Raw genomic sequence first — 23,060 nt, forward strand, 5'->3', positions numbered from 1 at the left:
GGGTGGAGCACAGGGAGCACAACAAGGACCGGTAAAGGAGGCATGACCACAGCTTTATCTTGGCTTTGAGCCCCTTGTCACTAATGATGTCCTTTGATGGGTTTGTAGGGTGCGATCTACGGCATGGCCCAGGCTACCATCGACAGGAACCTGGTGGCAGAATTGTCCTCCTTCTTCTTGGACAGCCTTTTCAGCACAGACGCTGTACCTCAGGGCAGCCAGATGAATGGTTCTCCAAAACCCCGCTGAGCTGGGACCCTCTGTAGCTCCGAGGGGCGTCTGGCCTCTGGAAGGTTCTCGGGGTATGGGACAGGCCCCGCCGTTTCAACATCTGGTCTTGCTCCTTAGAGCACAGCGAAACAGACCATGAGACAGCTTGATCCTCAGGACTCTTGTTTCCATCCTTTTGTGGTTTTTAACGTGAAGACCCAAAGGATTCCGTGACATAATTATTTCGCCCTTGTTCTAAATGCGACCCTGGGACTTCTTTTAACTGTTCCCTTCTCTAACCTCTCTCTCTCTCTCAACTTCACTTAGTCACATTGTGGCAGCTCTGACCTGGCCCGACTCCTTAGGGAACCTGGGCTGCAGTTTATGCGGTAGGAACAGGTTGGCTTTGTTACCTCGGGCAGATGGGCTGGTCAGACAGGAAGCGTTCCCTAACCAATGTCTCCCTGGGTGGAGTAAGGCTTTCTCTAAGCAGGAGGCTTTTCCGGCTCTCCTCTTAGAGTGGTGGTTGTCGCAGAGTCCCTTTGACTGCAGCTCGTGTTATTTCTCCAGGGTGCAGGTTGAAGAGCCGTTGATTCTGTGAGGCAGGGTGCTTGCAGTCAAGTGGATCTGCTCAGTCCGCCAAGGAGAGCTTGGAGCGGTCCGCTGGTCCTCTTCTTTGCCTGCAGTTTCCATTTGATACTTGACTGAAGATTGTTGTTTGAAACTGTGTTCCCATTGGTTCATTCCTATTTCCATGGACTGGGAAGAGATTGCAGTTTCCAGAGAATCTAGGACCTTCAGGCCCTGGTGCTGCCTCTCTGAACTGGCAGTATTCAGAACACACCTGAACCTTCTCTTGGGCCAGTGATAATCGGAACCAGACCTTTTCTATACTTTTCTGAGTATCAGAGTAGGACGAGCACCCAAATTCAAATGTGTGCCTCACCAGAGTTGGTGGTGGGGATGCATGAGACTATGCTTGAAAGAACAGCTCAAAGCACCTTCACAAGTTGCCTTGACTTACCTGAGGTGGCCGTGAGGAGGGCATGAGAGGGCCCTCAAGGCCAGGGAAATCTCTTTCTGCATTAGTGTGTCTTCCTGCCTCTTCCCCCTTTATTCAGATCCCAAAGGTACTCTGGCAGTTAAGCCTCAGGTACTGGACGCTCCTCAGCCCTGCTAGTCTGAGATAAACTTTCTAGAATAGGAAAGTGATGGCAAATGTCACGTGTGGCCTAGAGCCTGGGATTCCTTCCTAAGACTAGTTGCTCAGGGTGGTGCAGGGACAGGACCCAACCCTGCACCCACCTCCTACCCTCTTCCCCCTTACAGAGCCCTGATCCAGGGCGAGCCACTGTCCTCTCATGACGAACATACCTTGTGCCTTCCTCCTCAGCCAAGGGTGGTGATGGGCTGATCCTGACTCAGGCCTGAGGGGAAATGGACCAGTCTCTGAGGTTTTGATCTGGGTAGGGCTAAGTCAGGAGAAGCTTCCCACTGTTCCACCACCTGTCTCAGGGACTCCTGAATATTCTGCCTCTTCAGGCTGGTATCCACTCGCCTCCTTGACTGGGAATGCTGGCCGGGACAACCAAGATGCCCAGGCCACCCCCTCCTCCCCCAAGCTCCTTGGCGTGTTTGTCTGACATGTTCTTTAGCACTGTACTTCCTCCACAATAACTGAGCAGCTGGCCTTGCCGTGGCAGGGCTGGTGTGGTGTGTTTCATTCTGTCTGTTGTGGGTTCCAATGGCGGTTGGTGTGAGTGAGGAGGCAGAGGCTGAGATTCATGGGAGTCATGCTCCCCTTGGTTGCTGAACTGCTGTGTGCCTCCTGAGCGAGGAGCTGTGGTCAGAGCTGTGTGTGAACTGTCCCTGAGTCTCCAGTGTGTATGTGTCATGCTGGAGGAAGTCCAGGGACCAAGAACTGCCCAGCAGGCACCATTGTGGTTTGTCAGCTGCTAAAATGGAGAAGCACGTGCCTTGCCACATGTGCTGTTGCTTCCAGGACCTCCCTCCGTGCTGTGACATTGCTGCTGGGGTTGGGGGGGCAATGGTGTTTTTCAAAGGGACCTGCTGTTGCCACTTTAATTTATGATTGTGAGCATTAGTTTGACTCAACATGTGTGGGCTTTCTATTCTGTATGTTTCTGTGCCTATTAGTAATACCTAGTCTGGCAGAGATGGGTGGAATGTCTTAATGGTATCATGTTGCTAGCAGATGTCACATTGGCCTCTGCAAAAACTGTACTGTCATGTTTCTGCATTAGATGTAAGTAGTTGTGTGAATATACTGCCATGTCACTTTTAAGATGACCAGTTTTGTACTTGGAAAATGGTACTTGGCTCTTTTCAGTCTTTTCTGTCTAACCTCCTCCTTTCCCATCTCAGTGCTCCCTTCCTAACTGCAGCAATAATCTCTTAAGAAACAAGTAATTAAATATCCTAAATCTTAATCATTGTGGATGATTGCATTCATTTGTTTATTTTGGTGTACAGGGGAGAGACCTGCTGGGGTGGTGGCAGCTCCAAACCCACTGCTGGTGAGAGCGCCTGCGCCCCCTTGTGGTGAAAATGGTTGTGTGTGACTGCTGACTAGACGTAGGTGAGCAGCAATTCCTCAGTTCCAAGCGCTTCCCTCGGTAGCTCCACCAGGATGGTGGTCACACCTGTTTAAAGGAGGTCTGGAATTCATGTTTTTGGTTTCCCAGGTTTTTCCTTCCATCTCCATCATCCACATCTGCTTAGACCGGAATGATGGATTGAGCCATCTGGGGTGGTCCCCTGCCAGCTGGATGGTATGGCTCTGTCTCACCAAAGGACACGGATTTCATCCCTTCAGATATCTGCACATGTAACTGCTAGGCATCTCGTTCCATTATGAATAGGAAGTGAAAAGTGTTTCTGAAGAGTTATTCAGGCTGTGAAGACTGTCATTCAGGTAATGCAGGTTTTCATTTCTGGCTCTCAGCCCATTCATTCTTTGCCAGAAACAAGTCAAGCAGTGCCGCCTTTGCTATACAGTTTTCTGCTAAATGACTTGGTTCCCTGAGCACCTGCTTGCTTTGGAGTAAACCCCTAGAGAAAGAGGGGCCAGGATATGCTTGGTGAGGAGGCATGCCCACCTAAGAAGTGGTGTCTGGATGCTTACGCCTGTTCCTTAGAGCTGTGAGCCCCTTTGCCGTTGCTGTGGGTCTTGGTAACTACACGCTGCTTGTAGCTAGACCAGTAGTGAGTGACAGAAGTTTAATGACAGAGACCTACCTTGCTTATGGCCTGGGTCAGCAATATTCAGATGTTTAAGGGCCTTTTCTTGCGCTGGAGTAGTAATTGCTTTTTTCTTGTTCTTGCCTCTTTTTCATAATCTCTCCTTAACATCCTCTCCTATAATTTCAATTATTTGCATTAATTTTAGAAACTTCTAAAAGTTGTTGCTTGTTACATAAAGATAAAAGTGAACAGCAAAATCATAAAATGTCAGGGAGGAGAGGAAAAAAATGTATTTTCAGGATGTTAAATCCCCCCCCCAAAAAAACCAGAATACATGTTCTTTTCAAGTATACATGGAACATTCTCTAGGATACATCATCACACACAAGGTCACAAAACAAGCTTAAATTTAAGTGGAAAGAAAATACATCAAGCATTTTTTCTGATCACATGGCTTGAAACTAAAAAATCAACCACAGGAAAGAGAAACGAGAAAAAAAGGATTACATGAAGACAAAACAACATGCTACTAAAAAATCAAAGGGTTAGTGATGACATCCAAGATGAAATTTTTAAAAAACCTTGAGACAAATGACAATGAAGATACAACCATAGAAAATCAATGGGATGGAGCAAAACTATCCCTAAGAGGCAAATTGATAAGGATAAAGGCCTTCCTCAAAAAAAAAAAAAAAAAGAAAAGAAAAATCTCAAACCTAACCTACACCTAGAAGAATTAAAAAAAAAACCCTAAAGATAACAGAAAGAAGGAAATAATAAAGATCAGAGAGGAAATTAAGAGATTTAAAAAACAAACAAAAAAAATCAATAAAACCAAGAGCTGATTTTTTGAAAGGGTAATCAAGCTTCTGCTAGGCTGAAAATAAAATAATAAATGAAAGAGAAGAAATAACTAATACTTCAGAACTACAAAAATCCATAAGAGAATACTATGAATAATTATATCCCAACAAATTCTACAACCTAGAATGGACAAGTTTTTAGAAATATAAAATCCACCAAAACTGAATCAATAAAAAAATAGAACATTGCAACAGACTGATCACTAGAAATAAAATCTGGAATAAAAAAAAATCATGCAAACAACACACCAGGAGTAGATGATTTCACCAAGAAAATTCTACAAAACATACAATCAAATTATACCTGTCCTTCTCAAACTCTTTCAAGAAATTGAAGAGGAAGGACCACAGCCAAAGTATTTCTATGAAGTCATTATCACCCTGACACTAAAACCAGGCAAAATAATATCAAAAAAGAAAATTACAGGCCAACATTTTTGATAAATACAGTTGCAAAAATTGTCAACAAAATATTAGCAAAATGAATCCATCAACATATAAAAAAGGATCAACACCACGATTAAGCTGGAGTCAATCCAGGTGCATAAGCATGGTTCAGCATACCCAGATCAATCAATGTGGTGTACCACATGATCATCTCAGTAAGTGGATGAAATTCAGCATCCACTCATGATTTAAAAAAAACAAAAATGAAAAACCTCTCACCAAAGTGGGTATAGAGGAAAAATTTCTGAACATAAAAGCTACTTATGAAAGTAAGTAGCTAACATAATATTATGTTAGTAACAGCTAACATAATACTCAATGGTGAAGAGATGCAAGCCTTCCTACAAAAGTCTGGAATAAGGCAAGGATGCCCACTCTTACCACTTGTATTCCACATTGGACTAGAAGTCTTAGCTACAGGAGTCAAACAAGAAAGAGAAATAAAAGTTATCCAAATTGGAAAGGAAGAGGTAAAACTGTCATTATGGACCTGTGGAGCAGAATGGAGAGCCAACACACTTAAGATGGTCACTTAATTCTAAGGGGGCAACAATATTCAATTGAAAAAAGACAGTGTCTTCAGCGAATGGTGATAGGGAAACTGGACTGCCACACCTAAATCAGTGAAGGTAGAACACTCCCTCACATCATACACAAAAATTAACTCAAAATAGCCTAAAGACTTAAATATAGGACACACCACAATACAACTCCTAGGAGAGAACATAGACAAAACTCTGACATAACCCACAGCAATCCGTCTCCCAACAGAACAGAAATAAAAGCAAAAGATAACAAATAGCACCTACTTAAAATAATAAGCTTTTTCATAGCAAAGGAAACCATAAACCTAATGAAAAGACAACCTATGCAGTAGGATAAAATATTTGTAAATGAAGTGACCTACATGGGCTTAATTTAAAAAATAATATCAGAATAGTTCATACAACTCAATAAAAAAAAAACCCAAACAACCCAATCCAAACAGGGGCAGAAGACCTGAACAGACATTTCTCCAAAGATATACACATGGTCAATAGGCATATGAAAAGATGCTCAATGTTGCTAATTATTATAAAAATTCAAACCCAAACTACAATGAGGTAGCATACCTTACACTGGTCAGAATGGCCATGGCCATTAAAAACAAACACGCACACACACACAAAGGTCTACAAATGATAAATGCTGGAGAGGGCATGGAGAAAAGGGAACATTCCTACCCTATGGTGGGAATGCACATTGATGCGGCCAGAATGGAGGTTCCTTAAAAAACCAAAAAGAGATATCATGTGATCCAGCAATCCCAGTTCTGGGCATATATCCAAAAAAACTTATTCAAAAGATTTGTGCACCCCAATGTTCATAGCAGTACTATTTACAACAACCAGGACATGGAAGCAACCTAAATGTCCATCCACAGATCAATGGATAAAGAAGATGTGATGTATATATCTCACACAATGGAATAAGCCATAGAAAAGGAAACAATGGCTTTTGCCACAATATGGATTAGACAGAAATTACTGAACTAAGTCAAGTCATTCAAAGACAAATACATGATATCATTTATACGTGGAATTCAAAACATACAAATTATTTATAAAAGAAACAGACATAGAAAACAAATTGATTATTACCAAAGGGGGAAGGGATAGATTAGGAGTTTGAAATTAGCAAATACAAGTGATTATATATCAAATAGGGAAACAAGGTCCTAAAGTATAGTATGTAGAACTATATTCAGTATCTTGTAATAAACTGTGATGCAAGAGAATATGAAAAGGAGTACACAAACATGTATGAATCACTGCATCATTTGCAGTACCCCAGAAACTAACACAACCTTGCAGATGAACTATACTTCAGTAACAGAAATAAGGATAATACACTACAATCAAGTTAGGTTCATTCCAGGCTCACAAGCATGATGCAATATACCCAAATCAATGTGATATACCACATCAACCAAACGAAATACGAAAACCACATGATCATCAGAGTTCTCATCGTGGCTCAGTGGTAATGAACCTGACTGGTATCCGTGAGGATGTGGGTTCAGTCCCTGGCCCTGCTCAGTGGGTTAAGGATCTGGCATTGCTGTGAGCTGAGGTGCAGACTGCAGACATGGCTTGAATCTGGCATGTCTGTGGCTGTGGCATAGGCTAACAGCCACAACTCTGATTAGACTCCTAGCCTGGGAATTTCCATATGCTGCAGGTGCAGCCCTAAAAAAAGAGACAAAACAAACAAAAAACCCCCCACATTATCAACTTAATAAGTACAGAAAAAGCACTGAATGAACTCCATTCATGATTTAAAAAACCTCTTACCAAAGCGTATATAGAGAGAATATGTCTGAACAAAAGAAAAGCCATTTATGAAAAACCCACAGCTAACATAATACTCAATGCTGAAGAGTTGCAAGCCTTCCTGCAAAAACTGGAACAAGGTACAGATGCCCACTCTCACCACTATATTCAGCGTTGGACTGGAAGACCACAGACAGACAAGAAAAACAGAAACAAAATTAGCCAAATTAGAAGCAAAGAGGTAACAGTGTCATTATGTGCTGATGACATGGTGCTATTTATGGCAAACCCTAAAGACTCCACACAGAAACTACTAGAACTGATAAAATTGTCAAGGTAGAGGACACAAGATTGACCTATAGAAACCTGTTGCATTTCTTTACACTAATAATGAACTGTCAGAAAGGGAGAGGAAAGAGCAATTCCTTTCAAAATTGTATAAAAAATCACGTTAGGAATAAATCTGACCAAGGAGGTGAGACATTTACAAGGAGAACAATAAAACACTGACAAGGAAAACTGAAGATGACTCAAAGACATGGAAAGACACCCCATGCTCTAGCAGTGGAAGCTTTAATACTGTTAAAATGGACAAAGCAAACTGTTCCAGGTGTCATGTGATCCCTATCAAATTAGCCATGACATTTTTCACAGAACTAGAACAAATGATCCTAAGATTTATACGGATCCACAAAAGACCCAGAATTGCCAAAGTGATTCCGAGGGAAAAGAACAAAGCTGGAGGCATAAGCCATCCAGACATCAGGCAATCCTACAAAGCCACAGAAATCAAAGCAGGGTGGTACTGGCATAAAATCAGACATGTGGATCCATGGAACAGAATGGAGGGCCCAGTCGTGTACCCACACACCCACGGTCAGTTAATCTTTGACTAAGGAGGCAACAACATACAATGTCTTTAGGAAGTGGTGCTGAGAAAGCTGGACTGCCCCACCTAAATGAGTGAAGATAGAACACTCCCTCACACCATACACACAAGGTAACTCAAAATGGTCTGAAGCCTTAAACATACGAGATGATGCTATACAACTCCTAGGAGAGGACACAGGCAAAACACTCTGACACAAACCATAGCAATATTGTCTTAGGTCAGTCTCCCAACAAAACAGAAATAAAAGAAGTAAACAAGGGGTACCCAGTCAAACTAATAAGCAAAGGAAACCAAAAACCAAACAAAAGGCTACCCACAAAGCAGAATAAAATATTTGCAAGCGAAGCGACCCACAGGGCTTAATTTCCAAACTATATAAACAGCTCATACAACTCAATAACAAATGCAAACCACACAATCTAAACAGGGGCAGAATACCTAAATAGACATTTCTCCAAAGACATACACATGGCCAATAGGCACATGGAAAAATGCTCAACATCACTATTAGAAAAACGCAAACCCAAACTACAATAAGGTAGCACACCTCACATCACTCAGAATGGCCAGCCAGAAATAAACAAGTATATAAATGAAAATGCTGGCGAGGTCGTGGAGAAAGGGGAACACTCTTACCCTACTGGTGGGAATATAAATTGGTGCAACCAGTATGGAGCACAGTATGGAAGTCACTTAAAAAAATAAAAAAGTTACCACGTGATCCAGCAATCCCAGTTCTGGGCATATATCCAAAGAAAACTTTCATTCAAAATGACACATGCACCTCAGCATTCATAGCAGCATTATTTAAAACAGCCAGGACATGGAAGCAACCTAAATGTCCATGCACAAATCAGTGGATAAAGATACTGATACGACACCACTTTATATGTGGAATCTAAAACATGATACAAACGAACTTAATACAAAAGAGAAACAGACTCACAGACATAGAAAACAAATTGATGGTTATCAAAGGGGGAAGAGGAATAGGGACAAATTAGGAGTTTGGAAGTACCAGATACAAACTACTATATACCAAATAGGAAAAAAACCCAATGTTCTAAGGTGCAGTATCTTGTGATAATACCATGATGCAGGAGAATATGAAAAAGAATACACACACATAGATGAAACACTGAATCATTTTGCTGTACACCAGACACTAACACAACCTTGCAAATGATCTAGTCTTCAGTAAAAGAAAAAAGGAATACACAACATAATCAAGTTGGGTTCGCTCCAGGCTCACAAGCATGGTTCAACATGTGCAAATCAATCACTGTGATACATACACATCAACCAAAATATAATAACCACATGATCATCTCAACAGGTGCAGGAAAAGCACTGGATAAAATTCAACATCCATTTAGGATAAAAAGTCTTACAAAATGCAATCAGAGAGAATATATCTGAACAAAATAAAAGCCAATTATGAAAAACTCATAGCTGACATAATACTCAGTGGTGAAGAGCAGCAAGCCTTCCTGCAAAAATCTGGAACAAGGAAAGGATGCCTACTTTCACCATTTGTATTCAACAAGGGACTGGAAGTCCTAACCACAGCAATCAGACAAGAAACAAAAGTTACCCAAATTAGAAGGGACAAGACAAAACTGTCATCATGTACCAACGGCATAGTGCTATTTATTAATTTTTAAAATTAAAGTTGGTTTATATAATTGTGCAATTTTTACTGTACAAAGTGACCCAGTTTTACATATATATGTATTCTCTTTCTCATATTATCTTCCATCATGTTCTATCCTGAGATTGGATATAGTTCCCTGTGTAATATAGTAGGATCTCATTACTTATCCATTTTAAATGTAGTAGTTTACATCTACTAAACCCAGTTCATCCCACTCCCTCCTCCCTCCCCCTTGGCAACCACAAGTCTGTTCTGTGTGTCTGTGATCTGTTTCTGTTTTGGAGATAAGTTCATTTATGCCATAAGTGATATGGTATTTGTTTTTCTTCTTTCTGACTTACTTCAGTTAATACGAGAATCTCTTAGTTACATGTGTGTTGCTGCAAATGGCATTATTTCTTTTTATGGCCGAGTAGTATTCCACTGTGTATATGTACCACATCTTCTTAATCCATTCATCTGTCAATGGACATCTAGGTTGTGTCACTTGGTGCAATTTAGAGCAAGCCCTAGAGATTCCACAGAGAAACTACTAGAACTGATAAATTTGGCAAGGTAGCAGGATACAAGGTTGATCTAGAGAAATCTATTGCATTTCTTTACACTAATAATGAAGTAGCAGAAAGGGAGTGGAAAAAACAATTCCTTTAAAAATTGCATTAAGAGGAGAAGGATCAAGATGGTGGAGGAGTAAGCCATGGAGCTCATGATCTCCCACAAACACATTAAAAAAAAAAAAACTATGTGTAGAACAATTTGCACAGAACATCTACTGAAAGCTGGCGGAAGACCTTAAACCTCCAGAAAGGGCAGGAAACCCTCCATTTAACTGGGTAGAACAAAAGGAGAGAGAGAGAAAAGGAATCAGAATGGGACTAGCACTCCTGAGAGGGAGCTGTTAAAAAGGAAAGTAACCCACACCTTGGGAAGCCACCTAACCGATGGGGATATCAGCCAAGCCAGAGGAAGAGCTCAGAGAAAAGCACAGCTGCTGGCCTAAGGAGGGCAAAGCAGAGTGAGAGCCGCACAGATCATCTGCACCACTGTCCTGGACACCACAGACAGAGATGCTTGGGTGGGGGCTGGCCACTGACACTCAGGCTCTGGAATCCAGTTCCAGGGAGAGGACTAGAGTTGGCTGTGTGGAGACAGCCTGAGGGGCTCGGGAACAGTGCACCATGGGCTGGGGAGTGGAATGCCACAGAGGAGGGAACCCAGGCAGAGGTCTGGATCCATAGGAAAAGCAAGGTGCATTGCTGGGGAGGGTGAGGAGGAGGGGTGGATCACCATAGGAATCTGTTTCCCTGAGTATGAATAGACTCTCAGAGGGCAGGGTGCCTCTAGTGCAGGCTACAGGTGGCAAGGCACCAACTTGCTCGGACTATGGGAGACCAGGCATCTCTTATGTGGCCTAAGGGCAGTAGGAGGCTAAGTGTGACATGGCACCTCGTGTGTGATCTACAAGCAGCAGGGACAAACCACAGCAGTCATCTCAGAAACCAGAGGGGGGCATGGCTCTACACTATGGGTCTGTGAACAGGCTCCATCGGTGGCCCCAGTCACCTCAGAGGTTGGCAAAGAAAAGGGCACTGCAACTGAGTATCCCTGTTGTTGCTCTCATTCCCTGAGAATGCACCTGCCCCACTGTTGCACTGCCAAATGCTCCGGGCACCGCCTACACATGCCTGATCACTGTCATTTTCCAGGACCCTGCAACTAGGAGCAACCTGTGTAGCACCTCCTCCATGGGCTAAGTGGGACAGGGTGCTTCTTGCATGGTCTACAGGTGGCAGGGAAAAACCACCACAGTTAGCTCTGACTCCAGAGATGGGGGTGGCCCACCACCACTAGGAGTCCATGAACAGGCATCACTTTCAGCACCAGTCACCTCAGAGGACATTATAACCAAATACCACCCATTGTTCTCTCTTCCCTGCGAACTTGCACACCCTGCTGCTGGCACTGCCAAATGCTCCAGCCGCTGCCTAAATCTGCCTGAGGCTCATTACCACTTCCCAGGGCCCTGCAACTAGGAGTAGCCTGTGCCACCTTCTAGTGAGTCCTTGCTACTGTCAAGAGCCCAGCAACCTGGCACTGACTACTATTTCTGACCATTGCCTCCTTCTTGGAAACACACGCAGCACCCTATCAAGGGGATAACAGCCTGCTCACACTAAGGAAAGAGACAGCAAATATCCAAACTCCCACACCAAAAATAAATAGTAACCCCCGACCCCACAAAATACAAAGGGATGCTCTTGCATAGAAATAGCCCTCCAAGACTACAGTAGTTGGTTTCTCTCAACTCACAGAATTAAAAAAAATATAAGCAAAATGAAGAAGATGAGGAACCGCTCCCAGTTAAAAGAACAGGAGAATTCACCTGAAGCAGCAAACAATGAAAGACCTTTGCAGTCTAATATACACTGAGTTCAAAAGGGAGACAGTGAAAGTACTGAAGGTACTGAAGTGAAAGTACTGAAGTCTGAATATGAAGGAATTAAGAGCAGATATAAACAGTAATGCAGATTACTTTAGAAAGGAACTAGAAAATATGAGGAACCCAGAAAAAACAGAAAATTCACTTGCAGAGACACAAACTGAGCTAAAGGCACTAAAGAGCAGAATGAGTAATGCAGAGGGATGAATTAGTGACTTGGAAGATAGGATAATGGAAATCACCCAATCAGGAGAGCAGACAGAAAACCAAATGAGGAGTTCCCACTGTGGTGCAACGGAAATGAATCCAACTAGGAACCATAAGGTTGCAGGTTCGATCCCTGGCCTTGCTCAGTGGGTTAAGGATCCAGCGTTGCTATGAGCTGTGGTGTAGGTCGCAGACGTGGCTCAGATCTGGCGTTGGTGTGGCTCTGGCATAGGCCAGGGTCTACAGCTCCAACTGACCCCCTAGCCTGGGAACCTCCATATGCTGTGGGTGTGGCCCTAAAAAGGACAAAAGACAAGAAAGAAAGAAAGAAAGAAAACCAAATGAAAAAACATGAAAGCAATATAAGAGATCTATGGAATAATACAAAGTGGGCCTATCTACACATATTAGGAATTCCAGAAGAAGAAAAAGAAAAGGGGATTGAAAATATATTTGAAAACTGTTTCTAAAACTTTCCAAATCTAAAGAAAACGGTTATCAAGTTACAGGAAGCACATAAGGCCCCAAACAAGTTGAATCCAAACAGGTCCACATCAATCATATTATAATAAAAATGGCAAAAGTTAAAGAGAGGATTCTAAAGGCAAGAGAAACACAAAGCATTAGTTATAAGGGAACCCCATAAGGCTATCAGCTGATTTCTCTACAGAAGCACTACAGGCCAGAAGAGAGTGGAAGATACATTCAAAGTTCTAAATGGGAAACATTTGCAGCCTAGAATACTCTACTCAGCAAGAATATCATTTAAAATAGATGGAGAAATAAAGAATTTCTCCATCAAACAAAAGCTAAAAGAGTACAGCAAAAATATACCCATTCTAAAAGAAATACTAAAAAGGCTTCTCTAAATAAAAAAAGAAGTAAGAAGAAATAGGATGGAGGAAATCACAATTGGAAAGCAATCACTTAAATAAGCCAGTATACAGATCTAAAAGGAAAAAAAAAAAAAAAAACCTACTGTAATAGGGACGATAAATACAAGGAACAGCACAAAGACAAACATGAAGATGTTAAAAAATGGACTTCAAAATCATAGAATGTGGGGAAGGAAAGCAAGAAAATCTAGACTTTTTTTCTTTTAATAATATGTTTGACCCTATATGACTATCTGCAGATATAGGAAGGGGTTAAAGTACTTGAAAAACAGGGCAGCCACAAATCAAGACCAAAAATTACATTCACAAAAAGGACACAAGCATAAAAATAAAATGAAAGGAAGTTATCCAACAAAAAAGAGAAAGGAAAAAGGAGAAACATAGAATCAACTAGAAAACAAGGTTTAAAATGGCAATACATACATACTTATCAATAATTGCCTTAAATTTCAATGGACTGCTTCACGTAAAAGACGTAGAATGGCAGCCTGGATAAAAAAACAAGACCATACAATATGCTGCCTACAAGAGACTCACCTTAGGGCAAAGGATACATATAATTGAACGGGAGGGGATGGAAAAAGGTATTTCATGAGAATGGAAAAGACAGGAAAGTGGGAGTTGCAATACTGATATCAGACAAAATAGACTTTAAAACAAAGGCCAAAAAGAAAGACTGCAAAGGACACTAATGATAAAAAGATCCAATATTCAAGAATAGGATATTAGAGTTGTCAATATATATGCCCCTAATATAGGAGCACCCAGATAAATACAACAAATACTAACAGACATAAAAGGAGAAATTAATGTGAATACATAATAGTAGGAGAATTTAACACCCCACTCGCATCAATGGACAGATCCTCTAGACAGAAAAGCAATAAGACAACAGAGATCCTAAATGACACAATAGAAAAGTTAGACTTAATTGACATTTTCAGGACATTACATCCAAAAAAGTCAGAATATATATTTTTTTTCAAATGCACATGGAACATTCTCAAGGATTGACCACTTACTGGGGCACAAAACTAACCTCAACAGATTTAAAAGTATAGAAATTATTTTAAGGAGTTCCCGTTGTGGCTCAGTGGTTAGTGAATCCAACTAGGAACCATGAGGTTGTGGGTTCGGTCCCTGCCCTTGCTCAGTGGGTTAACCGATCCGGCGTTGCCGTGAGCTGTGATGTAGGTTGCAGATGCGGCTCGGATTCCGCGTTGCTGTGGCTCTGGTGTAGGCCGGTGGCTACAGCTCCGATTTGACCCCTAGCCTGGGAACCTCCAAATGCCACAGGAGCGGCCCAAGAAATGGCAAAAAGACAAAAAAAAAAAAAAAAAAAATTATTTTAAGTATCTTCTCTGACCACAATGACATGAAACTAGAAATCAACCACAGGTAAAGAAATGAGAAGAAACTGACTATATGGAGACTAAACAACATGCTACTAAAACACCAGCAGGTCAATGAGGAAATCAAGAGGGAAATTAAAAAAATACCTTAAGACAAATGATAATGAAGACACCACCATTCAAAATCTATGGGATGCTGCAAAAGCAGTGCTTAGAGGGAAGTTCATAGTGATACAGCCTTTCCTCAGAAAAGAAGAAAAATCTCAAATCAACAACTTAACCTACCATCTAAAAGAATTAAAAAAAAGAAGAACAAACAAAACACAAAGTCAGCAGAAGGAAGGCAATCACAAAGATCAGAGAGGAAATCAATAAAATAGAAATTCAAAAAACAATAGAAAAAAATCAATAAAACCAAGAGCTGGTTCTTTGAAAGGGTAAAGAAAACTGACAAACCTCTGGCCAAACTCAGCAAAAAGAGGAAAAAAAGTCAAAATAAGAAATGGAAAAAGAGGAGTTCCCATTGTGGCACAGCAGAAACTAATCTGAGTAGGAACCATGAGGTTGTGGGTTCAATCCCTGGCCTTGCTCAGTGGGTTAAGGATCTGGCATTGCCGTGAGCTGTGGTATAGGTCACAGATGCGGCTCAGATCTGGTGTTGCTGAGGCTCTTGTGGAGGCTGGTGGCAACAGCTCTGATGAGACCCCTAGCCTGGGAACCTCCATATGCCTCGGCTGCAACCCTAAAAAGGACAAAAGACAAGAAATGGAAAAAGAGAAATCTCAATGGATACTGCAGAAATGCAAAAAACTATGAATACTATGAACAACTATATGTCAACAAATTTGACAACCTAAAAGAAATGGACAACTTTCTAGAGACATACAGTCCACCAAAACTGAATCAAGAAGAAACAGGTGGAGTTCCCGTCGTGGCGCAGTGGTTAACGAATCCGACTAGGAACCATGAGGTTGCGGGTTCGGTCCCTGCCCTTGCTCAGTGGGTTAACGATCCGGCGTTGCCGTGAGCTGTGGTGTAGGTTGCAGACGCGGCTCGGATCACGCGTTGCTGTGGCTCTGGCGTAGGCCGGTGGCTACAGCTCCGATTAGACCCCTAACCTGGGAACCTCCATATGCCGCGGGAACGGCCCAAGAAATAGCAACAACAACAACAAAAAAGACAAAAGACAAAAAATAAATAAATAAATAAAAAATAAATAAAAAAATAAAAAAAGAAGAAACAGGTCAATTGAATAGACTGATCACTAGAAATGAAATTGAATATGTAATAAAAATACTCCCTACAAACAAAAATCCAGGGCCAGATGGCTTCACAGGTGAATTCTACCACACAAAGAACTTATATCCATCCTTATTAAACTTTTCTAAAAGGTTGAAGAAAAAGGAACACTCCCAAAGACATTCTATGAAGCCGCTGTCACCCTAATACCCAAACTAGACAAGGATTCTACCAAAAAAGAAAATCACAAGCCAATATCTTTGATGAATGTAGACATTAAAATTCTCAACAAAATTTGAGCCAACAGAATCCAACAACATATAAAAAGGATCATACACCATGTCCAAGTGGGATTCTTCCCAGGTTCACAAGGATGGTTCAACACATGCAAATCAATCAATGTCCTACACCACATTAACCAAAGAAGGGTCAAAAACCACATGATCATCTCAATAGATGCAGGCAAAGCATCTGACAAAGTCCAACATCCATTCATGATAAAAATTCTTACCAAAGTGGGTATAGCAGAAACATACCTTAACACAATAAAAGCCATTTATGACAAACCCAGGCCAATATAATACTCAATGGAGAAAAGCTGAAAGCCATCCCGCTAAAATCTGGAACGAGACAAGGATGCCCACTCACCACTTTTTTCAACATAGTATAGGAAGACCTAGCCATAGCAATCAGACAGACAAAAGAAATAAAAGGTATCTAAGTTGGAAGAGAAGAAGTAAAATTGTCACTGCATGCAGATGACATGATACTATATGTAAAAAACCCTAAGGACACCACATAAAAACTACTTGAACTGATCAATGAATTCAGCAAAGTCACAGGGTAAGAGATTAACATTCAGAAATAGGTTGTATTTCTGTATACTAACAATGAAACATTAGAAAAGGAATATAAAAATACAATACTTTTTAAAAATTGCACCCTGAAAAATTAAATACCTAGGAATAAACCTAGGGAGGTGAAAGGTATATGCTGAGAACTATAAAACATTAAGGAAATGAAAGAGGATTCAAAGAAATGTAGTGGTATTCCATGCTCCTGGATGGAAAGAATTAATATTGTAAAAATGGCCATGCTGCCCAAAGCCATCTACAGAGCCAATGCAATGCCTATCAAATTACCCATGACATTTTTCACAGAACCAGAACAAACAATCCAAAAATTTATATGGAACCACAAAAGACCCAGAATTTCCAAAGCAATCCTGAGGGGGGGGAAAAAAAAAAGCCAAGCAGGAGGCATAACTCTCCTAGACTTCAGACAATATCACAAAGCCACAGTAATCAAGACAGTGTGGTACTGGTACCAAAACAGACGTACAGACCAATGAAACAGAATAGAGAACCCAGAAATAAACCCAGACACCTACAGTCAATTAATCTTCGACAAAGGAGGCAAGAATATAAAATGGGAAAAAGTCTTTTCAGCAAGTGGTGCTGGGAAAACTGGACAGCTACATGTAAGTCAATGAAACTGGAACATACCCTCAGACCATGCACAGAAATAAACTCAGATTGGCTTAAAGACTTAAACATAAGATAAGATGCCATAAAATTCCTAGAAGAGAACATAGGCAAAACATTCTCTGACATCAACCGTACAAGTGTTTTCGTAGGTCAGTCTCCTAAGGCAACAGAAATAAAAGCAAAAACAAACCACTGGGACCTAATCAAACTGACAAGCTTTTGCACAGCAAAGAAAACCATAAAAAAAAAAAAAAAGACAAACTATGGAATGGAGGAAAAATAGTTTCAAATGATGCAACTGACAAGGGCTTAATCTCTAAAATATACAAACAATTTATACAACTCAACAGCAAAAAAACCCAGCAACCCAACTGAAATAGACATTTCTCCAAAGTGGATATACAGATGCCCAACAGACACATGAAAAAAATGCTCAACTCAACACCACTAATTATCAGAGAAATACAAATCAAAACTACAATGATGTACCACCTCATACCTGTCAGAATGGCCATCATTATTAACAAGCCAACCAATAACAAATGCTGGAGAGAGTGTGGAGAAAACGGAACCCTCCTACACTGTCGGTGGGAAGGTAAATTGGTACAACCATTATGGAAAACAGTATGGAGGTACCTCAGAAAACTAAATATAGAACTACCGTATGACCCAGAAATCCCACTCCTGGGCATGTATCTGGACAAAACTCTCGCTAAAAAAGGTACATGCACCCCTGTGTTCATTGCCGCACTATTGAAAATAGCCAATGGAAACAACATAAATGTCCATTGACAGATGAATGGATTAATAAGATGTGGTATATATATACACACATACTCATCCATAAAAGGAACAAAATAATGCCATCTGCAGCAACATGGATGGAACTAGAGATTCTCATGCTACCAAGTAAGTCAGAAAGAGAAATACAAATGCCATACGATATCACTTGTATCTGGAATCTAATATACCTCACAAATTAACTTTTCCCCAGAAAAGAAACTCCAAGACTTGGAGAATAGACTTGTGGTTGCCAAGGGTAGGGGGAGGGAGTGGGATGGACTGGGAGTTTGGGATTAATAGATGCAAACTATTGCATTTGGAGTGGATAAGCAATGAGATCCTGCTATATAGTAAAAGGAATTCTATCTAGTCACTTATGATGGGACATGATGGAGGATAATGTGAGAAAAAGAATATATATGTGTGTGACTAGGTCACTTTACTGAACAGTAGAAACTGCCAGAACACTGTAAATCAACTATGATAGAAAAAATTAAAATCTTTAAAAAAATGAATTAAAAAAACAGGAATAAACTTGACCAAGGAGGTGAGACATTTACAAGGAGAACAATAAAACACTGACAAGGAAAACTGAAGATGACTCAAAGACATGGAAAGATACCCCATGCTCTAGCAGTGGAAGCTTTAATACTGTTAAAATGGACAAAGCAAACTGTTCCAGGTGTCATGTGATCCCTATCAAATTAGCCATGACATTTTTCACAGAACTAGAACAAATGATCCTAAGATTTATACGGATCCACAAAAGACCCAGAATTGCCAAAGTGATTCCGAGGGAAAAGAACAAAGCTGGAGGCATAAGCCATCCAGACATCAGGCAATCCTACAAAGCCACAGAAATCAAAGCAGGGTGGTACTGGCATAAAATCAGACATGTGGATCCATGGAACAGAATGGAGGGCCCAGTCGTGTACCCACACACCCACGGTCAGTTAATCTTTGACTAAGGAGGCAACAACATACAATGTCTTTAGGAAGTGGTGCTGGGAAAGCTGGACTGCCCCACTTAAATGAGTGAAGATAGAACACTCCCTCACACCATACACACAAGGTAACTCAAAATGGTCTGAAGCCTTAAACATACGAGATGATGCTATACAACTCCTAGGAGAGGACACAGGCAAAACACTCTGTGACACAAACCATAGCAATATTTGCTCTTTTTTTTGGGGGGGGGGCATACCTGCAGCACATGGAAGTTCCCCGGGGCCAGGGGTTGAATCAGAGCTCCAGCTGCAGGCCTGTGCCACAGTGACAGCAATGTGGGATTTGAGCCACATCTACAACCTACACTGCAGCTTGTGGCAACCCTGGATCCTCAATCCACTGAGCAAGGCCAGGGATTGAACCTGCATCCTCATGGAGACTATTTCAAGTTCTTAACCTGCTGAACCACAACAGGAGCTCCAGTGGCAATATTTTCTTATTTTAGTCTCCCAAAAGAACAGAAATAGCAGCAAAAATAAACAGGTGGCACGTAATCAAACTAGTAAGCTTCTGCACAGCAAAAGAAACCATAAGCCAAATGAAATAACAACCTATGCAGCGAGATAAAATATTTAAAAAGGATGCAACCCACAAGGGCTTAATTTCCAAAACATACAAACAGCTTATACAACTCAATACAAAACACCAGGAGTTCCCATTGTGGCTCAGTGGTTAATGAATCCAACTAGGAACCATGAGGTTGCGGGTTCGATCCCTGGCCTCCTCGGTGGGTTAAGGATCCGGCATTGCTGTGAGCTGTGGTGTAGGTCGCAGATGCGGTTTGGATTCCAAGTTGCTGTGGCTGTGGTGTAGGCTGGTGGCTACAGCCCTGATTTGACCCCTAGCCTGGGAACCTCCATGAGCATCAGGAGCTTCCCTAGAAAAGGCAAAAAGACAAAAATAAAAAATAACAAACACCAAACAACCCAATCCAAACAGGGGCAGAAGACCTAAACAGACATTTCTCCAAAGACAACATACACATTGCCAATAGGCGCAAGAAAAGACACTCAACCTCACTAATTGTTAGAGAAATGCAAATAAAAGCGATAATAAGGCACCACCACACCAGTCAGAATGGCCATCATTAATAAGTCTACACATAACAAATGCTATAAATGGTGTGAAGAAAAGGGGACCCCCCTACACTGTTGGTGGGAATGTAAACGGGTACTAGCACTATGGAAAACAGTATTGAGGTACCTCAGAAAACTAAATATAGAACTACCATATGACCCAGCAATCCCACTCCTGGGCATATCTCCGGACAAAAACCATCATTCAGAAAGATACACGCATCCCTATGTTCATAGAAGCATTATTCTCAACACCTAAGAAATGGAAATAACCTAAATGTCCACCAACAGTTGAATGGATTAAGAAGATGTGGTATATATATACAATGAAATGCTACTAAGCTGTAAAAAAAAAATGAGGGAGTTCCTGTTGTGGCACAGCAGAAATGAATCCGATTAGGAACCATGAGGTTGCGGGTTCGATCCCTGGCCTCCTCAGTGGGTTAAGGATCTGGCATTGCCGTGAGCTGTGGTGTAAGTCGAAGACTTGGCTCGGATCCTGTATTGTTGTGGCTGTGGTATAGCCCAGCAGCTGTAGCTCCATTTAGACCCCTAGCCTGGGAACGTCCATATGCCATGGGTGTGGCCCTAAAAAGCAAAAAAAAAAAAAAAAATTTTTAAATGTGCTCCTATTTAAAAAAAAAAGAATGAGGAGTTCCCATCATGGTCCAGAGGAAATGAATCTGACTAGCATCCATGAGGATGCAGGTTCAATCCCTGGCCTTGCTCAGTGGGTTAAGGATCCAGTGTTGCCATGAGCTGTGGTGTGGGTCGTAGACACGGCTCGGATCTGGTGTTGCTGTGGTTGTGGTGTAAGTCAGGAGCTACAGCTCTGATTAGACCCTGAGCCTGGAAACCTTCATATGCCACAGGTGTGGATCCTTAAAAAAAAAAAAAAAGAAAGAAAAAAGAATGAAATAATGCCATTTGCAGCACCATGGATACAATGAGAGATTATCATACTAAGTCAAGTCAGTCACATAGAGAAGGACAAATACCATATGATATCACTTACACGTGGATTCTAAAATGTGGCACAATGAACCTGTCTATAAAACAGGAATAGGCCCATATACAGAACAGACTTGTGGTTGCCATGGAAAGGGGAAGCAAGGGAGTGGGATGAATTGGGAGTTTAGGGTTAGTAGATGTAAACTGTTATTTTAGAATGGATAAACAATAAGGCCTTACTGTATAGCACGGGGAACTATATTCAGTCTCCTGGGATAGACCATGATGGAAAATAATATTTTAAAAAAGAATGAAGGAGTTCCCGTCGTGGCTCAGTGGTTAACGACTCCAACTAGGAACCATGAGGTTGCGGGTTCGAGCCCTAACCTCGCTCAGTGGGTCAAGGATCCTGCATTGCCGTGAGCTGTGGTGTAGGTCGCAGACTGGGCTCAGACCCCGTGTTGTTGTGGCTGTGGCGTAGGCCGGCGGCTACAGCTCTGATTAGACCCCTAGCCTGGCAACATCCATATGCTCCAGGAGTGGCCCTAAAAAAGGTGAAAAGACAAAAAAATAAAAATTAAAAAATAAATGAAAAAAGAATGAATATATGTATGACTGAGTCACTTTGTTGTACAGAAGAAATTGGCAGAACGTTATAAATCAACTATACTTTAAAAAATTTTTTTAAAAAGAAAGAACATGGTGTAAAGACTTAAGTATAGATCACAACACCATACAACTCCCAGGAGAGTGCACAGGCAAACACTCTGTGACATAAAACCAGTATTTTCTTAGGTCAGTCTCTAAAAGCAAAAATAAACAAATGATATCTAATCAAACTCATAAGCTTTTGCACAGCAAAGAAAACCAGAAACCAAACAAAAAGACAACCTACACAGCAGGATAAAATATTTGTGACTGATGCAACCCACAATTTCCACAATATACAAACAGCTCATACAACTCAATAACCAAAAAACCCCCAATCCCATCCCTAAACAGACATTTCTCCAAAGAAGACATACACATGGCCAATAGGCACATGAAAAGATGGTCAACATTGCTAATTATCAGAAAAATGCAAATCCAAACGACAATGAGGTAGCACCTCACATCAGTCAGAAAGGCCACCATCAAAAAAAAAAAAAAAATCTATAAAATGATAAATACTTGAGAGGGCATGGAGAAAAGGGAACATTTCTACCCTACTGGTAGGAGTGTAAATTGGTACAGCCAGTATGGAGAACAGCATGGAGCTTCCTTAGAAAACTAAAAACAGTTACCAGGTGACTCAGCAATCCCAGTCCTGAAAACTCTAAATTGAAAAGACAAATGCACCCCAATATTCATAGCAGCACTATTTACAACAGCCAGGATGTAGAAGCAACCTCAGTGTCCATCCGCAGAGGAATGCATAAAGATGTGGTACATATATACAATGGACTACTACTCAGCCATAAGAATGATGCCATTCGCAGCAACGTGGATGGACTGAGAAATTATCATACTTAATGAAGTCAGACAAAGACAAGTATGTTATCACTTATATGTGGAATCTAAACAAACAGTACAAATGAGCTTACTTCCAAAAAATAGAAATACACTCACAGACGCAGAAAACAAATTTATGGTTACTAAAGGCTAAGGGGGGAAGGGGTACAGGAGTAACATGTTACTAACAGATACACACCACTACATATAAAGCAGATAAGCATCGAGGACTTACTGTATAGCACAGGGAACTATTTCAATATTTTCTTTTTTCTTTTCTTTTTTTTTTGTCTTTTCTAGGGCTAGGGGTCCAATTGGAGCTGTAGCTGCAGGCCTACACCACAGCCACAGCCTTTGATTACTTTCCTGCTGCATTTACTGTTTATATTTGTGTTACCGTACACAGGTTTGTAAACATTATTGCCTGAGATATTTGTATATCTTCCCCCTTGAGGCCTGAACACTGTCTTGCACGAAAGCAAGTCCTTTACATGCCTGTTGACTCCAATGTGGATTGATCCATGGAAAAGAAGATTCCAGAGCCTGAG

The 23,060-nt window shown here is 41.2% G+C and overlaps 2 protein-coding genes and 1 long non-coding RNA gene across 17 annotated transcripts in view; 2 read left to right on the forward strand and 1 right to left on the reverse strand.

Moving 5' to 3' along the window:
* SGPL1 (sphingosine-1-phosphate lyase 1) overlaps positions 1-2,660 on the forward strand; it is an 83,431-nt gene extending 80,771 nt beyond the window's left edge. For all 14 annotated transcript variants that reach the window (XM_084997243.1, XM_005657411.4, XM_084997240.1 and 11 more), the window contains one exon: positions 109-2,660. In XM_084997243.1, coding sequence (XP_084853369.1) covers positions 109-249 — 141 coding nt within the window. In that variant the 3' untranslated portion in view covers positions 250-2,660. The remainder of the gene's footprint in view (positions 1-108) is intronic.
* PCBD1 (pterin-4 alpha-carbinolamine dehydratase 1) overlaps positions 1-23,060 on the reverse strand; it is a 34,449-nt gene that overhangs the window by 4,891 nt on the left and 6,498 nt on the right. Inside the window, exons 4-5 of one of the 2 annotated variants that reach the window (XM_021071954.2) lie at positions 3,469-3,588; positions 2,664-2,873 (exon numbers count right to left, since the gene is read on the reverse strand). In XM_021071954.2, the coding sequence (XP_020927613.1) occupies positions 3,496-3,588 (93 nt within the window). In that variant the 3' untranslated portion in view covers positions 2,664-2,873; positions 3,469-3,495. Of the gene's footprint in view, positions 1-2,663; positions 2,874-3,468; positions 3,589-23,060 lie in introns of those variants that run through there. The other variant, XM_021071953.2, reaches the window with a different exon arrangement.
* On the forward strand, positions 2,884-23,060 carry LOC146396868 (uncharacterized). The gene is made up of 2 exons (XR_014828076.1): positions 2,884-3,145; positions 22,813-23,060. It is a non-coding gene; the product is annotated as an uncharacterized LOC146396868 (long non-coding RNA).

This window comes from Sus scrofa, chromosome 14 (assembly GCF_054392235.1).
Source record: "Sus scrofa isolate SSC_HxYL_T2T_F1_AM1 chromosome 14, Sscrofa_HxYL_maternal_Yorkshire_Landrace_v2.0, whole genome shotgun sequence".
In the NCBI taxonomy this organism is placed as follows: domain Eukaryota; kingdom Metazoa; phylum Chordata; class Mammalia; order Artiodactyla; family Suidae; genus Sus; species Sus scrofa.